The sequence below is a fragment of the Epinephelus lanceolatus genome, chromosome 18, assembly GCF_041903045.1.
Source record: "Epinephelus lanceolatus isolate andai-2023 chromosome 18, ASM4190304v1, whole genome shotgun sequence".
Lineage (NCBI taxonomy): Eukaryota > Metazoa > Chordata > Actinopteri > Perciformes > Serranidae > Epinephelus > Epinephelus lanceolatus.
The window spans coordinates 38518993-38536791 of record NC_135751.1 but is presented as its reverse complement, the minus strand read 5'-3'; the positions used below and the strand labels follow the sequence as shown (position 1 = coordinate 38536791).

Sequence of the window (17799 nt, the reverse complement as noted above, 5' to 3'; positions counted from 1 at the left end):
ATGCACTGTAAGCTCAATTTTTGATAAATCAAAAATCTGAGAAACATAGTTTTTGTCTGACAGTCTGAAGATGCTCTGTAGCAAGTTTGGTGTCAATTGAGCAAAAATTGTGGGAGGAGATAGGTTTAAGAAGTTTTACAGTTTTTGAAAAAAACAGAGTGATGAACTTCATAATTTATAATAGGTTTAAAGTTTCTTCAGTATTGGGGCTACAGTTTGATGAAAGTTGTGAAGTTGTAGCACGTATGGTTGATTTGTTATGGATTTTAAAAGTTTTGAACTTTAGAGGCTTGCTGTAGCGCCACCATCAGGACTATTGGCTTGAGTTTACAGCTGAGGATATCTGGCATGAGACTGGACCTTTGTGCAAAGTGTGGTGAGTTTTCACCAATGGGAAGTATGATTTCCTCGGAGGAAGAAGAAGAAGAAGAAGAAGAAGAATTACAGGAATGACAGGGAACATTTTACCGCAGCTGCAGAACCTTGACTTGTAGTGGAGTATTTTCACAGTGTGGTCGTGGTACATTTACTTAAGTAGAAATCTGAATACTTCCTCCACCCGTGTCCACCTCAACACTTACTCAGGACGTCCCTCCCCTGGATGACATCACCAAACCAGGATCCGGCTGGACGTGTTGCTGTGACTCTTCCTGGGAGAAGGCAGAGACGCTGAACAGAGACACTTCACCACACTGAGCGTGCTCTCATGACACAGAAACACAAGTTATTTTCGGTCTTGTTGATAAAGAGTTTATTCAGATAAAAAACAGCATAAAGAATCCAGCTCATGAGACTATGTTCAGAGTGCATTCACAACACGTGACCTCCTCCTCCTCCTCAGTCATGTTCTCAGTCACATGTCAACAGGAATCCAATTTTTCTAATCCATTCAAAGGCAGAACATCCTGTCACATGACATCACACACTAAGAGACTGACTGACTTTGTCCACTCACTATTATTATTCTGTCTGTTTTATTTTAAACAGATTGAGTAGAAAAAGAACACGACCTCAGATACTAACTAAAAATTCTTCATTCTTAAAAAGCCCTTCAACTGAACGATTAAAATTAAATTTTCTTTTAAAACAATAAATAAAAATACAGTTGAGCACAAAACAGTAATAAAATCATAGTAGTGTTATTGCTGATGTCTGGCTGCTTCATTATTCCCTTGAGGTTAACGAGGACGCTCAGTAGAGGCCACACAGTGAAACATAAAGTTTAATGTTTGATCACTGTCGGCACCTCGAGGCAGATCTGATCTACCACTCATAACAGAACAAACTCGTCCAGGCTGTCGCTGGTGTCGACTCTCCTCGGCTCACCCTTCCTCTGGATGTAGGTGACGTTGTTTGTGGGTGCGCTGGTTTCTTCCTCCTGACTTCTTCCTTCTGCAAATATGAACATGGGGTACGTCCCTGTAGACGTGGAGAGAGCCTGCAGGAGACAGGACAATAACTCAATAAAGCATTGTTGTAAAGTGACATCAGCTTCTAGTCCACGGCCCTGATCACACATAAAGTGTCTCAGCAGCTGGAGGCAGCTTTTTGTAATTGTTTTAATGAGAATGAAGCTTTTTGCTTGCGTTTCTGCACTCCAGGTGCCTGCCGTTTTTGCTGAAGCACTCTGAACTTCTCAACTCAGAGTGGCAAAGTGCCTCTTGTCATCTCTTTTTCCTCATTGTCCAATCAGATGATTTGAGAGGCGGGCCTTTTGTGGTGGTCACGACAACAAGTTTACAGTTGGTAAACAATGGAGGAGAAACTGGTGGTAGTGGTTGCTGGATACCCAGAGCTATACGGCCTGATGATAGACAGCAGGTTGTCAAACTGCCCCTGAGTCATCCTAAAATCTGCCTGTAAACGTCCATCATGGAGGAGAAGCTCCTGGACCAACTGGTGGTACTCTTTTTTAGGGTCTCATGTACCCAGACCCGCCTCTCAAATCATCCGATTGGACAATAGGGAAAAAGTGGAGATCAGGGTTCCTACACATTTGGAATTTCAAAATTCCATACTTTTCCATACTCTCTATATCAGTGTGTCATATTTCACATCATATTTAATTATTCTTAATAGGTGATTGTAGCCAAGTACCATAATGGCATGCAAATAAAAACTCAGGTAAGTTCAATGTCTGGGCTGAGGCAAAAAGGTTGGGTCTCTGGAAGCGAAGCAGTAACGAGACGTCGGTGTTTTTTCCTTTCATGTGGCTCAGAATCGCCTTCTCCCCCATGTTGGCGATGTCAAACGATTTCACACAAAGCTTGCATCTAGCTCTGTGTGTGAATTGGGAATCCTTGGCCAACCAGTATTTATATACGGTATTGTCAAGCCATCCATCCAAAAACTTGCATCTACCCATTGTGAACCATGTGAAACTCGTCTTCTCGTTGAAGGTGCAGTGTTGGAGTGAAACTTGATACCTGGGGGGCTGGAGGAGGGTCATGGGGCAGCGGACTGGACATACCATTTGTCAATCAGGTAAAAGGGGCGGTATGTTTTCTGAGACCTTTGCTCTCACACAAACTGTGCTTGGCCCGGCATAAAACACGATCCGGATTGATTAAATTCTTTTTGGAAATACCTAATTTTCTATTTTAGAACAGTGGTAATAGTCTGGAAACATAAATATTTTTCCATACTTTATTTTTCATTTTCCATACTTTTTAATACCTGGAAATTGATCAAATTCATTTCCATACTTTTCATACTTGTGTAGGAACCCTGCGCTTTTTCTGCTCTGAGTTGAAGTTTCTTCAACTCGAGGAGTACAAAACGCTGCGGCAAAAACACCAAGCAGCTGCTGGCTGCAGCTCTCTCTCTCAATATTGGACCAATTTTAAAAAAAATTGTTGCTTCATTAATCACTTAGACACAAATAATAGGTTGAAAAACATCAGAGCTCCCCTTTAACAAGTCAAATGTTGAATGAATAGACACTGAAATATCCCGAACACATACCCGATTAACAGCTGCACACAGTGACTCAAAGTCCTTCTGGCCTTTAGCGTAGAAACCGATGGTGCAGCTGGGGTCCATGCGGGAGAAAGCCATCTTCCTGGGATATTTACAGTGAAACGACTGCGAGCAAAAACAAAAGAAAAAAATGCTGCTAATCAGACAGAGGGCTTCTTCTTGGATTCAACTCAAACGGACTTTATTTATCCCGAAGGAAATTCTTGTGCCAGAGAATACTTCAGATTACAGTAACAATAAGTACAGTAACCACAATTTCAACGACATGAAACGATGGATTATCGTGCACGACACTCGTTGTTTAGATCCAAGCAGACATTGTACTTCGCTGTGTCGGGCTGTAACCAGGCTGATATAGTGTAGTGTGACCCTGGAATAAGAGGAGGTTCCTCAAAACTTGAGGCAGGAATTTAAACGTGATAGAGAGGCACTGTGTTTTTAGGATTTCATAACACAGTGTGTTTTCACATACACACGCTCAGACTGTAAAGTCAGTCCCATCCTGAAAAAAACCTGGTTCAGACCCCAACGATTTCAATAACCTCCGTCCCATTTCTCACCTCCCCTTCATTTCCAAAATTCTTGAAAAAACTGTTGCCTCTCAACTCCACTCCCATCTCACCCATAACAGCCTCTATGAACAGTTCCAGTCCGGCTTCCGTCCCCTCCATAGTACAGAAACAGCCCTCATCAAGATCACCAACGACCTCCTCATGGCAGCTGACTCCGGTTTAATCTCCATTCTCATCCTCCTCGATCTGAGTGCGGCCTTCGACACTATTTCTCACCCAATCCTCCTCCATAGGTATCACCCACACCCCCCTTCAATGGTTTCACTCTTACCTCACTGGCCGCACTCAGTTCATCCAACTCAAATCCTTCACTTCACAGCCCTCCCCCGTCACTTCAGGTGTGCCCCAGGGTTCCGTCCTGGGGCCCCTCCTCTTCATTATCTATCTCCTTCCACTTGGCAATATTCTCCGTAAATTTGGTATTCACTTTCACTGCTTCGCGGATGACACCCAGCTCTACTTATCCAGTAAACCCGACACCTCTCTTCCACCCTCCTCCCTCACCCACTGCCTCTCAGAAATTAAATCCTAGTTCACCTCCAACTTCCTCAAACTCAACCCTGATAAACCATAACTCCTCCTGGTCGGTACCAAATCCACTTTATCCAAAACTGACAGTTTCTCCCTCACTATTGACAGTTCCACAGTGTCCCCCTCCCCTCAAGTTAAGAGTCTGGGTGTCATGCTCGATAGCTCACTGTCTTTCCACTCACACATCAATAACATCACCCGGTCTGCATATTTCCACCTACGAAACATTAACCGTCTCCGCCCCTCCCTCACCCCTCACACCACAGCTATCCTGGTCCACAGCCTCGTCACCTCCCGTATTGATTATTGTAACTCACTCCTCCTTGGTGCCCCTCACAAATCCCTCCATAAGCTACAACTGGTCCAAAACTCTGCAGCCCGCATTATTACCAGATCCCCCTCCTTTCACCACATCACCCCTGTCCTCCAGCAGCTTTACTGGCGTCAAATTCAGAATCCATTACAAAATCCTTCTGTATACTTTCAAGGCCACTCACAAGGCCACCACTCTATTATTATTATTATTATTATTATTATTATTATTATTATTACTATTATTAAAGACTACGGCATGATTTGAATTTGAATATGTCATTTCACTCAGCAGACATTTTTGTATTTGCTATGTATATACACTGGGTGGCGCTGTATTGATATTTGGAGCATACGTGTATAAAGGTAGGAACAACACTGCTGCTGTCAGGTGTTTCACACGAGCAAGGGCAAAAGGTTTCTGAGCGCTGTGGTGCGGGACAGTGTGCAAAATGCTGAAAGTTGTGTGTGTTTGGTTTGTGAAAGATAAAAAATAAATGGACATTTATCTAACCTGTGTGTGTTGGTATGAATAAACACGAAGATTGTTCTTCAACTGGATCCCAAACTCAACACAGCCAAGGAAGCCGTGGCATCAACCGTGCAAAGCGCGTCAGCCAGGTCGTGCCAGGTGGAACATTCATGTAGCTGCAAGTAACAGGCATAGCTCCTGCAACCACCAGCTAATAACTGGTGGCACTGTTGTTCTTAAATTTGACTGTTATTGCAGTGAGGATCATTTGCATGGACAGCAGACAACTTTGCGCCAGATGTATGCAAATGATCTAATTAAGTTCATGCAAATATCACAGGAGCACTGATGCTGTTTGCTTGACAGCGCAGTCAGAGCTGCACTTCACCTTTTGCAGGTGTTTTGAGAATTACAGTTTCCTTTTGTCTTATTTGTGCACCTTAGCTGCCAAAATAGGTGTGCAATCCTTCTGTGAATTTGACCCTGACAGCTCAACTGAATGAAAAAACTATTTCTAGAATATCTAATCATAAAACACTTTAATAGTTTATAAGTTAAACACTTAGAACTGCTGGTTTGCATGACTGAGCACCTCTGCGGTCACTGGAGGAAACAAAACCGAAAGTGAAAAGAAGAAGTGACTTTGTACTTCCTCATACCTCCAAGGGAAAGTTCTCCTTTGCTGTATCCACCATGGGCTGACAGTAGTGAGGGTCCAAGTACAGCAGGTTGTCATCTTTAACACAGCATGGCCAGAGGAAGAAAAGAGAACATGAAGAACTGACATCCAACAGCTGAGCAGGATAATTATAATGTTCAGTGTCCTGAATGTACCCTGGAAGCCGACGAAGAACAAAGAGTGCTTGGGTTTGCCTCCAATGATCCCGATGCAGCACGGCAACGTCAAGAGTTCCTGTGGGAAAGAAAGAGGAATAAGGTCGTTTTGAGTATGAGCAGGACACACTACAGAGAAACCGACACAGAGGGACGTTGATGTTTTACACAGTGCACACAGGGAGAATGAACCCCATGATTAAAACACTGTCATGAGCTACTTTGCAGTAAATTATAGTGCAGCTGTTCTACTTCAGCTGGAAACTCCCTGGATCCCTGACAAGGAGCTGACTGTGAGAGCTGCTGGTGTTAAACGTTTCCACATAAACCTCTCAGTTAAAGCAGAACACACACACACACACACACACACACACACACACACACACACACACACACACACACACTGGAGCGACTGCGAGTTTAAATACTTTGACACAGGTGATGTAGGACGGATTGAGATCTTGTCCTCCGAGTCGCACAGGAACCAGGATGATGACGGACTTCCAGGAGTGAGGGCGAGGACGCTCACACAACCTCTTCACGTCCTCCAAGTAGACTGAACACACAGAGACAGAGACACATGAACACATGGTTCAATCATTCTTTTCATTGTTATGGAATACTTCTTTGTTTCCAAACACTGCCTGACTGAATTATTTTGGCCCTACCCAGCATCAAAACGGAAAACAGTGGCAAATTTTGGTGCCAGTCGGCCAGTACAATCTACAATTTTGGTTTTCTTTCAACATAGATGAGTCTGGCACATAGCGTATCTAAGGAAAACCAAAGGGGAAAGTTGACATTAGGGGAGCTGGAGAAACTGTGAAAATTAGTGGTTAAATTCACAAACAAAATTTTTCTTTTTTAACTGACTCTTAAAGAGAAGAGAGTGGGAATGGATCCAAAATCCTGCTCCTGTATGGTACATGCACAGTTCTGCGTGAGAGCCAGGTTAACTTGAAGAGACAGAATTCAGTGCAACTCTTGAGCCAAACAGCAAGTGAGAGCCACTGCACAGCGACAGTCTTGTATAGCGAGCTAACCCAGTAGCGTAAAGCCAACCCAATGAGCTAAAGAACATTAGCTGATCTGGACTGTAATTGCAAAACTTAAAGGGGCAAAAATCGAAATCGTTTCACCGCTAGGTTTGCTGTTGTGCACTGCCTGTAGACCAAAACGAAGTGTGTCATGAGCCACACCTCCCTCTACCTCTGCTCTCCACCCCCCACCCCCCACTCGCCTCGTCTTAACTTGTTTAGCAGTTAGCGATGTCTTTCACTCACTCTCGGTCTCTGCTGTGTTTAGCTATTCCCCCGCCTACTTCAGTGATGATGGTACCTGTAATAAATGTAATGTATTTGCTGAGATGGAGGCGAGGCTCAGTGACTAGAAGAGCTGGTAGAAGCGCTCCATAGCTGTAAGTTACTCCAGTGGCCGGTGGCAGCCGACTCGGCGAGAGCCATCACCGGCCGGATCCCGGCTAGTGCTAACACTGGGAGCTAACGCTAACATTCCTACTCTTCTATGTGGGTGAGAGCGATGTTTTCACCTGGCTACATTTTACAATGCTAATTGCAAATGTTAGCTGGGCTGCCGGGCTACTCACCTAACACAACTGTAACGCCTGACCCATTGCTGGGACCGAGCCGCTAATAACTCAAGCTCCGGACATTAACCCATGCTACGACTGTAACATTAAATTTAATTGAATCGACATAGCGACATGTGCCTAACGTTACTGTAACACTAATTAAAACAGACATTTGACTTTATGTTGTACCTGTCCAGGAGAAGAAGAGCTAGCTCCGAGTCAGATTGTAGCCCCTTTAGCTCTCGCAGTGCTCTCCACCTTGGAAATGTAAGGCCAATGTTAATCCAAGTTCTGTCCCTTTCTTTATCCGACAACTTCTTCGCCAACGACTGTTGTTTCTTTAGAGGTAATGTCAGATCCTGGTCGTCTTCAGGTGAACGTTTCGTTCCGCTCTCCGCCATTTCGCTTTGAAAATACACGCTGCTATCGCTCACTGGCTGTAGCCTTTTATAGGGAGGGAGGGAGGAGGCAGCAATTCACATGAACGTACATGAACGCGCAGCCGGACCGGCTTGTAAACAAGGGGCTGGAGATCAACACAGAGAGTCACACCCTGTGTGACGTCATGTTATACTCCAGATGAAATGACACCTCTAGGTGTTATGGCTCTGTTCTGGGGCCCCTCTGCCTTTCCTAACCCTACACAAAAAGCCTTAGGCAGAGAGAGCACACCTCCCTGCCCTTCCATGCGCCTACATGGAAAGCCTAAGGCAGGGAGAGCAGCAGCAAAGACCTCCCGGGAACAACACAGAGCAGCATCAATGACAAACAGAAATGACGTTGATAAGTCAGACACAGCATGAAAAGGAGGAGCTGGGGTGGAGGCAGGTTGCAGAGCAGCTTGCAGAGGAAGCAGCAACAGTAGGCAGGCCAGAGCAGTTTATATCGGGTGCCCTGAATGAGATTCAACAATTGGTTGCATAGAAAGGAATCATGTGATCTATCAACTGACTCCATCAGCTGATTGGCCTGTTTGAGATCAGCTGATGTAGCTGGGATGTGAGCTGAGCTTGACGTCGTGTCCTGCCTGAACTAACGCTATGCTCAATTTCATGGCAGCTATATTGCTTGTCTTTTATATGACTGTGGCATATAACAGAGTTGTTTATCTATGAGACTGAAACAGCTCAGAGAGTAGAACATAAGGAGCTTAAAGAGCTGGTCTTCTCATCACTGCAGTAGAAACACTGATGAAAGAAAAGACTCACCGGTGCAATCCTGTGCAACGTACACCACTAGATTAGGAAGGTCCACTGACGCTGCCATGGCTTTCCTGAAATGAAATTTACTGCAGGATGTTACGTCTTCTTGATAAAAGCTGATGAAGATAATCAGACGGGTGTGTCATGACTTCAGGTCTCACCGGAGGATATGAGCCGCAATGGAAGGTCCGTACCAGTCCCCGGCCTTCTTCCCTGAGCTTTTGCCCAACTCCACCAGCTGGTGGATCCCAAACGGAGCTCCGGAATGGTCTGCAAACCACGATACCACCCTCCTGTGTGTGGCCTCCATGGGTCTGTCCAGGAGGGAACCCAGGCTCAGTTTTCGACTCCTCTTAACGAGGCCCTCCTTCACATCCTGTCCATGCTCTGCACTGTCTGTGGAGCGACTCACCAGCAGGTCCATGTCGTCTTTGACCGCACGCTGGCTCACAGACCAGGTCCAACCTCAAAGTGATGTGAAGATAAAGGAGCAGTCAGCAGATAAATCATGATGGAGGAAAAAGTGTCAACAGATAAACAGTGTCTGATTTTCTGTGACATTACTCAGTTGTTGAACTCGACTCGTGTGTTGTTACCTGGTGGCATCAGGTGCAGGAGCAGGCCCCGTGCCAGCAGCATCTGCCCCGTCCGTAAAATACAACCCCAGCCACTGTCGGTGGTCAGAGAGCCGCCTGCCAGTGGAGGGAAACCCCGTCTGTACGTCAACCACAGGAGAGACGCGAAGGAACGACGGAAACGCTCTCTGTCCCCTGAAACAGCGACACAGCTTCAAATAAAGTTTCCCTTTACTTTAGATCATGTGAAAGAGACAGTTTCAGGAGGTGCGAGCGCCTCACCGTGATCCTTGAGCTCGTAGTTTTGTCCAAACATGACGACAGGAGAGCTCTTCTTGAATTTGGATTTCTGTTTCAACGACCAGCCTGAAACATTAAAGTAGAAGAGAAACAGTTTCACCTCACAGACCAGAAGAGAACTACCAGATCTGTTCTCACAGTAACAAAATAAAACAGTCACTATGTCAGAACCATACCAACTCACCATATTTGACGCTGTTCCATGCTGAGATCAACCTGGACTTGAACTGTCCCCTGTCCTCTGTCTCCGGGTCGTCCCTCCTGACTTCCAGGCCCTGGGGCACAACAGAGTCAGAGGAGAGGAGGAGCCAGTCGTCCATCGGGTCATCTGCAGGAGACTGACCCTCACGGCGAGATGAGGAGCGGTTAGGATTCATGACGGTGACCAAGACCAGAGGAACTGCTCCTTATCTCCATAGCAGCCTATGGAGACCCAGAAGGAACATTACACAACATTATTACATGTGACAGGAGCACGGGTGGATTATGAGTCTACGGGCTCCTGGGCACAGATATGCAAAAGGCTCGACCACGTCTCCAACACAGGAACAAGACACACAGACTTTGTGGTAGCTTTTTTTTTGCATCTCTTTGTAGTTGTTATGCATCTTTTTGTGGTTGTCTGTCTCTTTCTGGTAGATCTATGTGTAGTAATCATCACTATCGGCTGATATTTGCCTGTTGACTGCAATCGGCCTGTCAGCAAATAAGACGACATCCACTGAGGATAATAGAAAACGTATTTGGGACAAACAGAGAGGAGAGCTAGTTAACATTAGCTGTTAGCTGTTAGCAGCTGGTGGCTGAACCAACTGCTGACAGAGGTTGCACTGAGCTACTATGATGCGGTCAAGCTCTTTTCAATAAATTAAAAACTGGGCTCAGCCTTAGAGATAGGGTGAGGAGCTCAGACATCCAGAGGGAGCTCGGAGTAGAGCCGCTGCACCTTCATGTCGAAAGGGGTCAGTTGAGGTTGTTTGGGCATCTGATCAGGATCCTCCTGGGCGCCTCCTGTTAGAGGTGTTCTGGGCATGTCCCACTGGTAGGAGGCCCCGGGGCAGACCCAGAACACGCTGCAGGGATTACATATCTCATCTGGCCTGGGAACGCCTCGGGGTCCTCCAGGAGGAGCTGGAAAGCGTTGCTGAGGAGAGGGACGTCTGGGGTGCTTTGCTTTGGATAAGCCGTTGAAAATGGATGGATATGTTTAAATGTAATTTTTGGCTATAAACTTGAACAAATCAGCTGTTTGAAGGAGAAATGTGTTGATGTTTTCACAGAAATATATAATACATATTAGAGGGGGAATTATTTTGTATTACATATAGTAAAAAGTCTTTTGAGGAAGTTTTTTAAAAATATCTTCTTCATATGAAAGACGGTTATTTTAAAGGCTGTTTCGTAAATTTGTGCAGTTACATTTGTGCTCATTCAAAGATGTGTAATGAAGGACTGAATGACCTTAAAAAAGTTAAGTTATTCATTTAGTTTTTTCTTTTTTAAGGTTATTTTTATGGCTTTCATTAGCTAGGACAGGTTGAGTGTAAAGGAGGGAGAAGAGGGGACGGCATGCAGTGAAGGGCTGCAGGGTCAGAGTTCAGTGATCCCTCCACAGACACAAGACCCTGAAGGCTGATGCAGCCATATGCAGATATTTATATTATTTTTGTCTTCAAACAGACGAGATCTGCCCCTGGATCTGATGGTAATTTTAACCACAGCAGAGTCAATAATTCTCCATGACTGTAAGTGAAGAAAAACCATGTGACTGCGTCCTGTGACTCCAGGAATGTCAGATATGTTCATTTAGCTGCTGGTGCTCCATGTTCAACCACATCTAGCTGCTGCCTCTAAGACATCACATGGTCGGAGAGATACAGGACGCTTGTGACGTGCAAGTTAAAATATTGGACAGTTTCAGCTCGGGTTGAGCTGAATCAACTGTTTTTTTGTTGCTGTCACAGTCCAAACAGACGGAGAACCACTGGTTTCATCTTGAAAAATGCATTTAACTTCATAAGCTTATCATTTTATCATTGAGCTCTCACATGACTTTTAACAGTGTCTCAGACCTTAATTAGCTTTCTAAGGCTCTGGCTTGTTCACAGTCATCATTAGGAAAGGCCAGTTGATGCAAATTTCAAAGCTTTGTAAATACTATGACTCCTGAAACCTTGTCCCAACAATCAGCAGCCATGGGCTCCTCTAAACAGCTGCCTAGCACTCTGAAAACTAAAATAACTGATGAAGACTGTAAGAAGATAGCAAAGTGTGTTCAGGGAGCTGTTTCCTCAGTTCATCATGTCATTAAGAAATGGCAGTTAACAGAAACTGTGGAGGTCAAGCTGAGGTCTGGAAGACCAAGAAAACTTTGTGAGAGAGCTGCTCGTAGGATTGTTAGAAAGACAAATCAAAAGTCCTGTTTGTCTGCAAAAGACCTGCAGGAAGATTTATCAGACTCTGGAGTGGTGGTGCACTGTTCTACTGTGCTGCCACACCTGGACAGGTATGACCTTCATGGAAGAGTCATCAGTAGAAGAAAACCTTTCCTGTGTCCTCACCACAACATTCAGCATCAGAAGTTTGCAAAGGAACATCTGAACAAGCCTGATGCTTTTTGGAAATAAGTCCTGTGGACCGATGAAGTTAAAATAGAACTTTTTGGATGCAATGAGCAAAAAAACGGAAGGATGGATCATGCTTTGGGCTTGTGTTGCAGCCAGTGGCACGGGGAACATTTCACAGGTAGAGGGAAGAATGGATTCTGTTAAATTCCAGCAAATTCTGGAAGCAAACATCACATCAAAAACTGAAGCTGAAGAGAGGATGGCTTCTACAACAGGACAATGATCCTAAACACGCCTCCAAATCTACAATGGACGACCTCAAAAGGAGCAAGCTGAAGGTTTTGCCATGGCCCTCACAGTCCCCTGACCTAAACATCATTTAAAATCAGTGGATAGACCTTAAGAAGCAGAGCATGAAGACGACCCAAGAATCTCACAGAGCTAGAAGAAAATCGTTCAAACAAGAACTGAAAGACTCTGAGCTGGATACAAAAAGTGTTTATGCAGGGTGCCCAAACTTTTGCTCCAGGCCCTTTCCATTTTTTGTTATTTTAGAAACTGTAAACGATTGAAATTAAAAAGTAATCTTGCTTGAAACATTGAAGAAATGTGTCATCTATAACTTCATAACTTTTGGAGATCAGTTGATCTTCTACTTACTTAATTACTCACAGTAGTTAAGTCAATATTTTGACATTTTGCCCAGGGGTGCCCAAACTTTTGCATGACACTGTATATGTACATTACTGGACTATAATTACTGAAGCATTAACACCATAACACTTTGATGTTGTAGCTGGTTAAGGTGATGCTAATATCAACTACTTTATATCCTACTGGGAGGCTTAACCCATAATAACATATCTTAATTCATTAGTACATTTATATATTGTTTTAATAATCTAAATGTGCGAAGTAATTAAAGCCATCAGATACATTTTAGTGGAATAAAAAGTTCAACAGTTGCCTTTAAAATGTGGTGGAGTAATGTTAGGAGTATGAAGTAGTATAAAATGGAAACACTCGAGTAAAGTACCTTTAAAAAAGTACAATATTTGAGTAAATATACTTAGTTATAGTTTGTCTAAGTGTTATGTGCAGTGTGTCACAACCAGTCTGACCCTGTTCACCCTCACTAACCCTCCAATACAAACATCTGTTAGTTTACAACGCAGTTACGTGACAGTGAAAAAAACAAAAAACATAAACTGAACATCTGACAACCACAATTATAAGAAACTACAAATTAAATATAACACGAGGTGTGAAAATGTTTTGGTTGAAACTGTCACCGAACTATTTCTAACTTCAGCGCTTCAACTTCACAGTCCGTCCGCTCGCAGCTAAACTCCGAGGATTTAATAACGTATTAAAACATGAAATGAATGTATTACCTTCACTCGTTCATCGTCCTCTCGTCTTTAATTAAAAACACGTCATTAGGTGAACATGTCTGAAGCTGCTCGGCTGTTTTCCTTTGGTTTGTGTCAAATAATCTCCGCTCGCTGCTCAACGGACGGAGCAGCGGGACACTTCCTGTTTATACTGGTCACGTGTCTGCTGCGCTCTGATTGGTTATGAGAGGACCAATCACAGTGAGGTCTGGTAATCCTCCGGGAAGTTCAGGTACTGTAGGAATTTACTGAGCATTTACACTTTCTGCTGCTTTATACTTTTATTCCGCCGCATTTTAGAGGTTAATATAGTCTTTACATTTACCTGACAGCTGTAGATACCCTGCAGATTAAGATTATTAATTGATAAATTATGAATTATTATTATAAATTCAAATACGACTTTATTTATTGATCTGCAACATTAAACACATTACTGCATCAACACAACACTACTGCTACAACTACTACTACTATTACATTGTTTTGCAAGTCACAAGTAAGTCTCAAGTCTTTGCACTCAAGTCCCAAGTTCACACCGAAGAGAACCAAGTCCTAAACTTTGAGTTTCGAGTCCTGAACAAGTCATAGTGCACTTGTCACCAAATGTACCGCCATTTTAGTGACATATTTGTAATTTTACAAAAATCCTGATTTTCTTTTTTTCAGATTTAAGTTTGTTAAAACAAGTTTGTTTGTTAAAAAGTTACATAGCTGTTAAGCTTATGTTAATTAGCACCAGCCTGTTAACTAGAGAGAGTGGGCCCTTGCAAATGATTTAGATTGCCACCTTGGAAGCATACCTTTATTCAAGGATAAATCATTTTTTAAAAAAGACTATTATTAATTTAAAAACGGTGCCATTTGCTATATATGTCCTCAAAAGTGCAAACCAGTCTGTGTCATGGTTTTTAATTTTGTTTTTTAATAGTCAGTGGGTATCTAAAATAAAATCATATGCTTTCTCTATATCAGCTTTAAAATCTATAAATAAACCATAAAACAGTAAATTTCAATGATTATTTTCTTACTTTCTTTGATATTTTTATCAGATACGCAGTGATGACTGCTGGGTAATATGTACATTGATGTTGTCCAGTGTCGAGTCTCTGTTTGTGTCCAAACAATACGTACACAGTAGTGTGCACTGGGGCCCGTTGTAACTTCCTTACACCACTGTCTGCTCTTTGTGCAACTTCAAATGTCAAACAAAGTTGGTGGTTACTGAGTTTCTGCAGTTTTCAATCCGCACATTTTGCAAACTTAAATTACCACATGGTTGTTGTATGCAAACAAAATTATCTTTGGTATATTTTCTTCTTGGTTCTCTCCTGCAACTTGATTGGATGCTGTTAGTGGATCTGGGGAGCCAAGTGTCAGCTTGCTGGGAATGAAAAGTGTTAATGATGATTCAATGAAGGGAAATTAATTGAATCACACTTTTTAAAACATGTTTTTTAATCTTTGAGTTTGAGGGAAGGTATCAAGTATTTTTAAGTCAAAAGGTTCAAGTCCAAGTGAAGTCACGAGTCACTGGTGTTAAAGTTCAATTCAAATTGTGAGTCTTTTTTGATTTAGTCGAGTCTAAAGTCAAACTTGTGACTCAAGTCTGACTCAAGTCCAAGTCATGTGACTCGAGACCACACGTCTGAGTAAAAGTTTTCCAAAAAAGTAAAGTGGCAACATAATGGTGCTGATTCTGAACCAGTTTATACCCATCATGTTATTGTTGTATCTCAAACAACATAAAAGACACATTGAGGAGTTTCTCTGCATTTTATTACATCTCTGCTCTACAAGCTTTTTTGCATTGGTTTTCTCACAACAGTGGTTAATTAATATGAAGCGATGTAAAGGACAACAACAGTCAGAGAAAGTTGTCGCTGTAAAAAAAGAAAAGTCAAACACTTGGACAAAGATGGACATGACAGCAATAATCACAACGTCAGACACATGGGATGAGCCGCACACGACAGGGGAGCCACACAGATTTGGTCGGGTTCTTAGACTAAATGTAAAATGTATAAATCACTAACCTCAGTAGTAAAGCAGAAATTCACCAACTGATGACGTAAAAACGCTCGAATAAATAAATTAAAAAAGTTCAATCAATAGAACAAATAGAAAAATTATCAAATAAATATATAACACCAGTAAATAAAAATATTTGACACAAAATAAAGTGCAATTTTTTCACGTCACACACAAAAAACAAAGATCCAAAGGTTGGGTTAACGTCCGCTGACCTCTACAGCCTAATGGATTAAATAAAGACTTTAAACTCAGACTGTAAACTGACTGAAATGATGCATCAGAATAATGTATGAAATGTACACCTCTTTCTTTGTGCCTCAGGACTTTTGGTGTGACCTGACATCGTCCACAAGGTGGCAGTCTGAGACAAGTCTGAGCCTCCCAAAACTATCGACATCATTTCTTTGTAACACACAAACAAACCAGACCTCACCAACACATCTACTCCTGCCTTTGTGTAGAGTCTACTACTGTGTCACTGACAAGGGTGCTCCATTTATGAAACTGGGCACTGTTGGATTGCATAATTTTATACATTGAAGTGTAAACAAAAAAAAAAAAAAATTAAAGAGAAAAATCACATCATCTCTAAAGAAATAAAAAGACTGGCACTTTCCTTCACACGAAACATTACACAATATACATCTGCATAAATAGAAAAGAGTGAGTGAAGGAGCGTTTCTAGATGACTCTCCTATAAGTGCGACTTTCATTATGTTTCTTTACACACTCTGTCTCCTCACTGGACTCTGAACACACCACACAATTCACTTAAAGGAAGTCTTCACCTGCAAAATGACCATTTGTATATCTGTGACTCACTGCCAGAGGCGTAGCTCCAAATTCGAGGCCCTAATTGCTTGATATTTAAGGTGCTTTCAGCCCTAGAGTGGTCTCCTTTGGTCTGAATCAGGGACTCATGTTGTTCCAAAGTTGTATAATTGCCTAGAGTTGGTTCGTGTCCTCACGGCAGCATTTACAAGAGGACCAGATCAAATGCCTTGTGTGAGAAAGCTGCTCTTGATTGGTCAGAATTTCCATGTGGGAAAAATCCAGGAAGTAAAGCAAATGTTGAAGAAGAGTTCACTTGCAAGATAAATGTGACACTTTCTAATGTCACAATGGAGGGACAACTACGCAGGTTGATTTTAGCGCTGCTCATCGGAACACCTTCTCACCACAAACGAACTGCACCAGAGTTTGTTTGTAACCAGACTGAAACCACCTCTTCAAGAAGGTCTCAGCCTGGTTGTTTTGGTGCACACATCCGAGCACCTGGAGAAAACCCACGCTGACATGGGGAGAACATGCAAACTCTGCACAGAAGGGCTCCCCCACCCTGGGTTCAAACCAGGAACCCTCGTGCTAACCATTACGCCACCTCGCTGCCCGATTTAATTTAGCTAATTTTAATTTAGTCATGGCTTGAATTACTTAAAAATGAAAAATTGCAGACAAAACCAACACTGCATGATAACCTTGAATTCCTGAAGAAAACTTTCTTTTTCTTGCATGAACTGAAGTGAACACAGACCCTGTTTAACAACAGCAAAACTAAATCAAACCATCTGTTTCTTTCATCGAACTCATGCAGTACAATCCGAGTCTCATTTATCCGGTCACATCCTCAGCGTTTCCCAAACACGTGCAACACGTGCAAACCTCACTATTTAAAACACGTCAGTTCAGTCTCATGCATGTGTTTGAACTCTGCTTAAGCTCATAGGCAGAGGTTTTCTTCACGAAGTCAAGGTAGCACAAGGAGAGTAACTGATCAACACATGGTGATTCTGCAGGTGAAGTTTTCACTTAACAGCCTTAACTATACAATTGCACATTTCACTACGATCAGTGGAGACGACATTTAAAACAAAATGTGTTTGCTCGGCTTATTGCAACGCTTTCCTCCGTCTTCTCTTCCTGCCTGGAGCACAATGTAAACTCAGTAACTGGGGACACCAAAAACAAACAGACAAAAGAAAAGTGGCATTATTAGCACATTGCATAGTGTCCCTGTGCATGTTCGTCTAATCTACCTCTTTCTATTCCACTCAGATTCAGCCCTTTAACAGATCTGAAGCACGTCAGCTGATTCACCGAATTCCATCAGTGCAAGCATTTTGGTCTCTTGGCAGCCCGGTCACCAGAAGGAAATGTTGGCACTGTATGTTTCTGCAAACTACCAATATATTTATAGGTTTCATATGTATATCAACATGAATTGGTGGATGGCATGACACCTCGGTGATGTGCCTGCCAAGCTGCAGACCACTCCACAAGACCAACAAACAACAAGTTTTAGCAAGTCAATACTGTGTTTCCAGCGGTGTATTAGGCTCCAAACTGTGTTTTGTAGCTACTGTCAGTGTGAGTCCATCAGCTTTGCAGTCACCAAATGTTTGTGTGTTTTGTAGCAACTTGTCAATGTCTTTCATT

General features: G+C 42.8%; 1 protein-coding gene across 1 annotated transcript; it reads right to left on the bottom strand.

The window, feature by feature from the left end:
* Positions 1-724: 724 nt before the first annotated feature.
* On the bottom strand, positions 725-13484 carry LOC117267899 (cysteine protease atg4da-like). The gene is made up of 11 exons (XM_033643969.2): positions 13330-13484; positions 9553-9791; positions 9351-9434; positions 9090-9263; positions 8655-8958; positions 8500-8564; positions 6129-6256; positions 5701-5779; positions 5526-5602; positions 2965-3084; positions 725-1438 (listed from the first exon to the last, which is right to left on the bottom strand). Exons 2-11 carry the CDS (start codon positions 9743-9745, stop codon positions 1271-1273), a joined length of 1392 nt encoding a protein of 463 aa, XP_033499860.2. The 5' UTR covers positions 9746-9791; positions 13330-13484; the 3' UTR covers positions 725-1270.
* Between the last annotated feature and the right edge of the window lie 4315 nt (positions 13485-17799).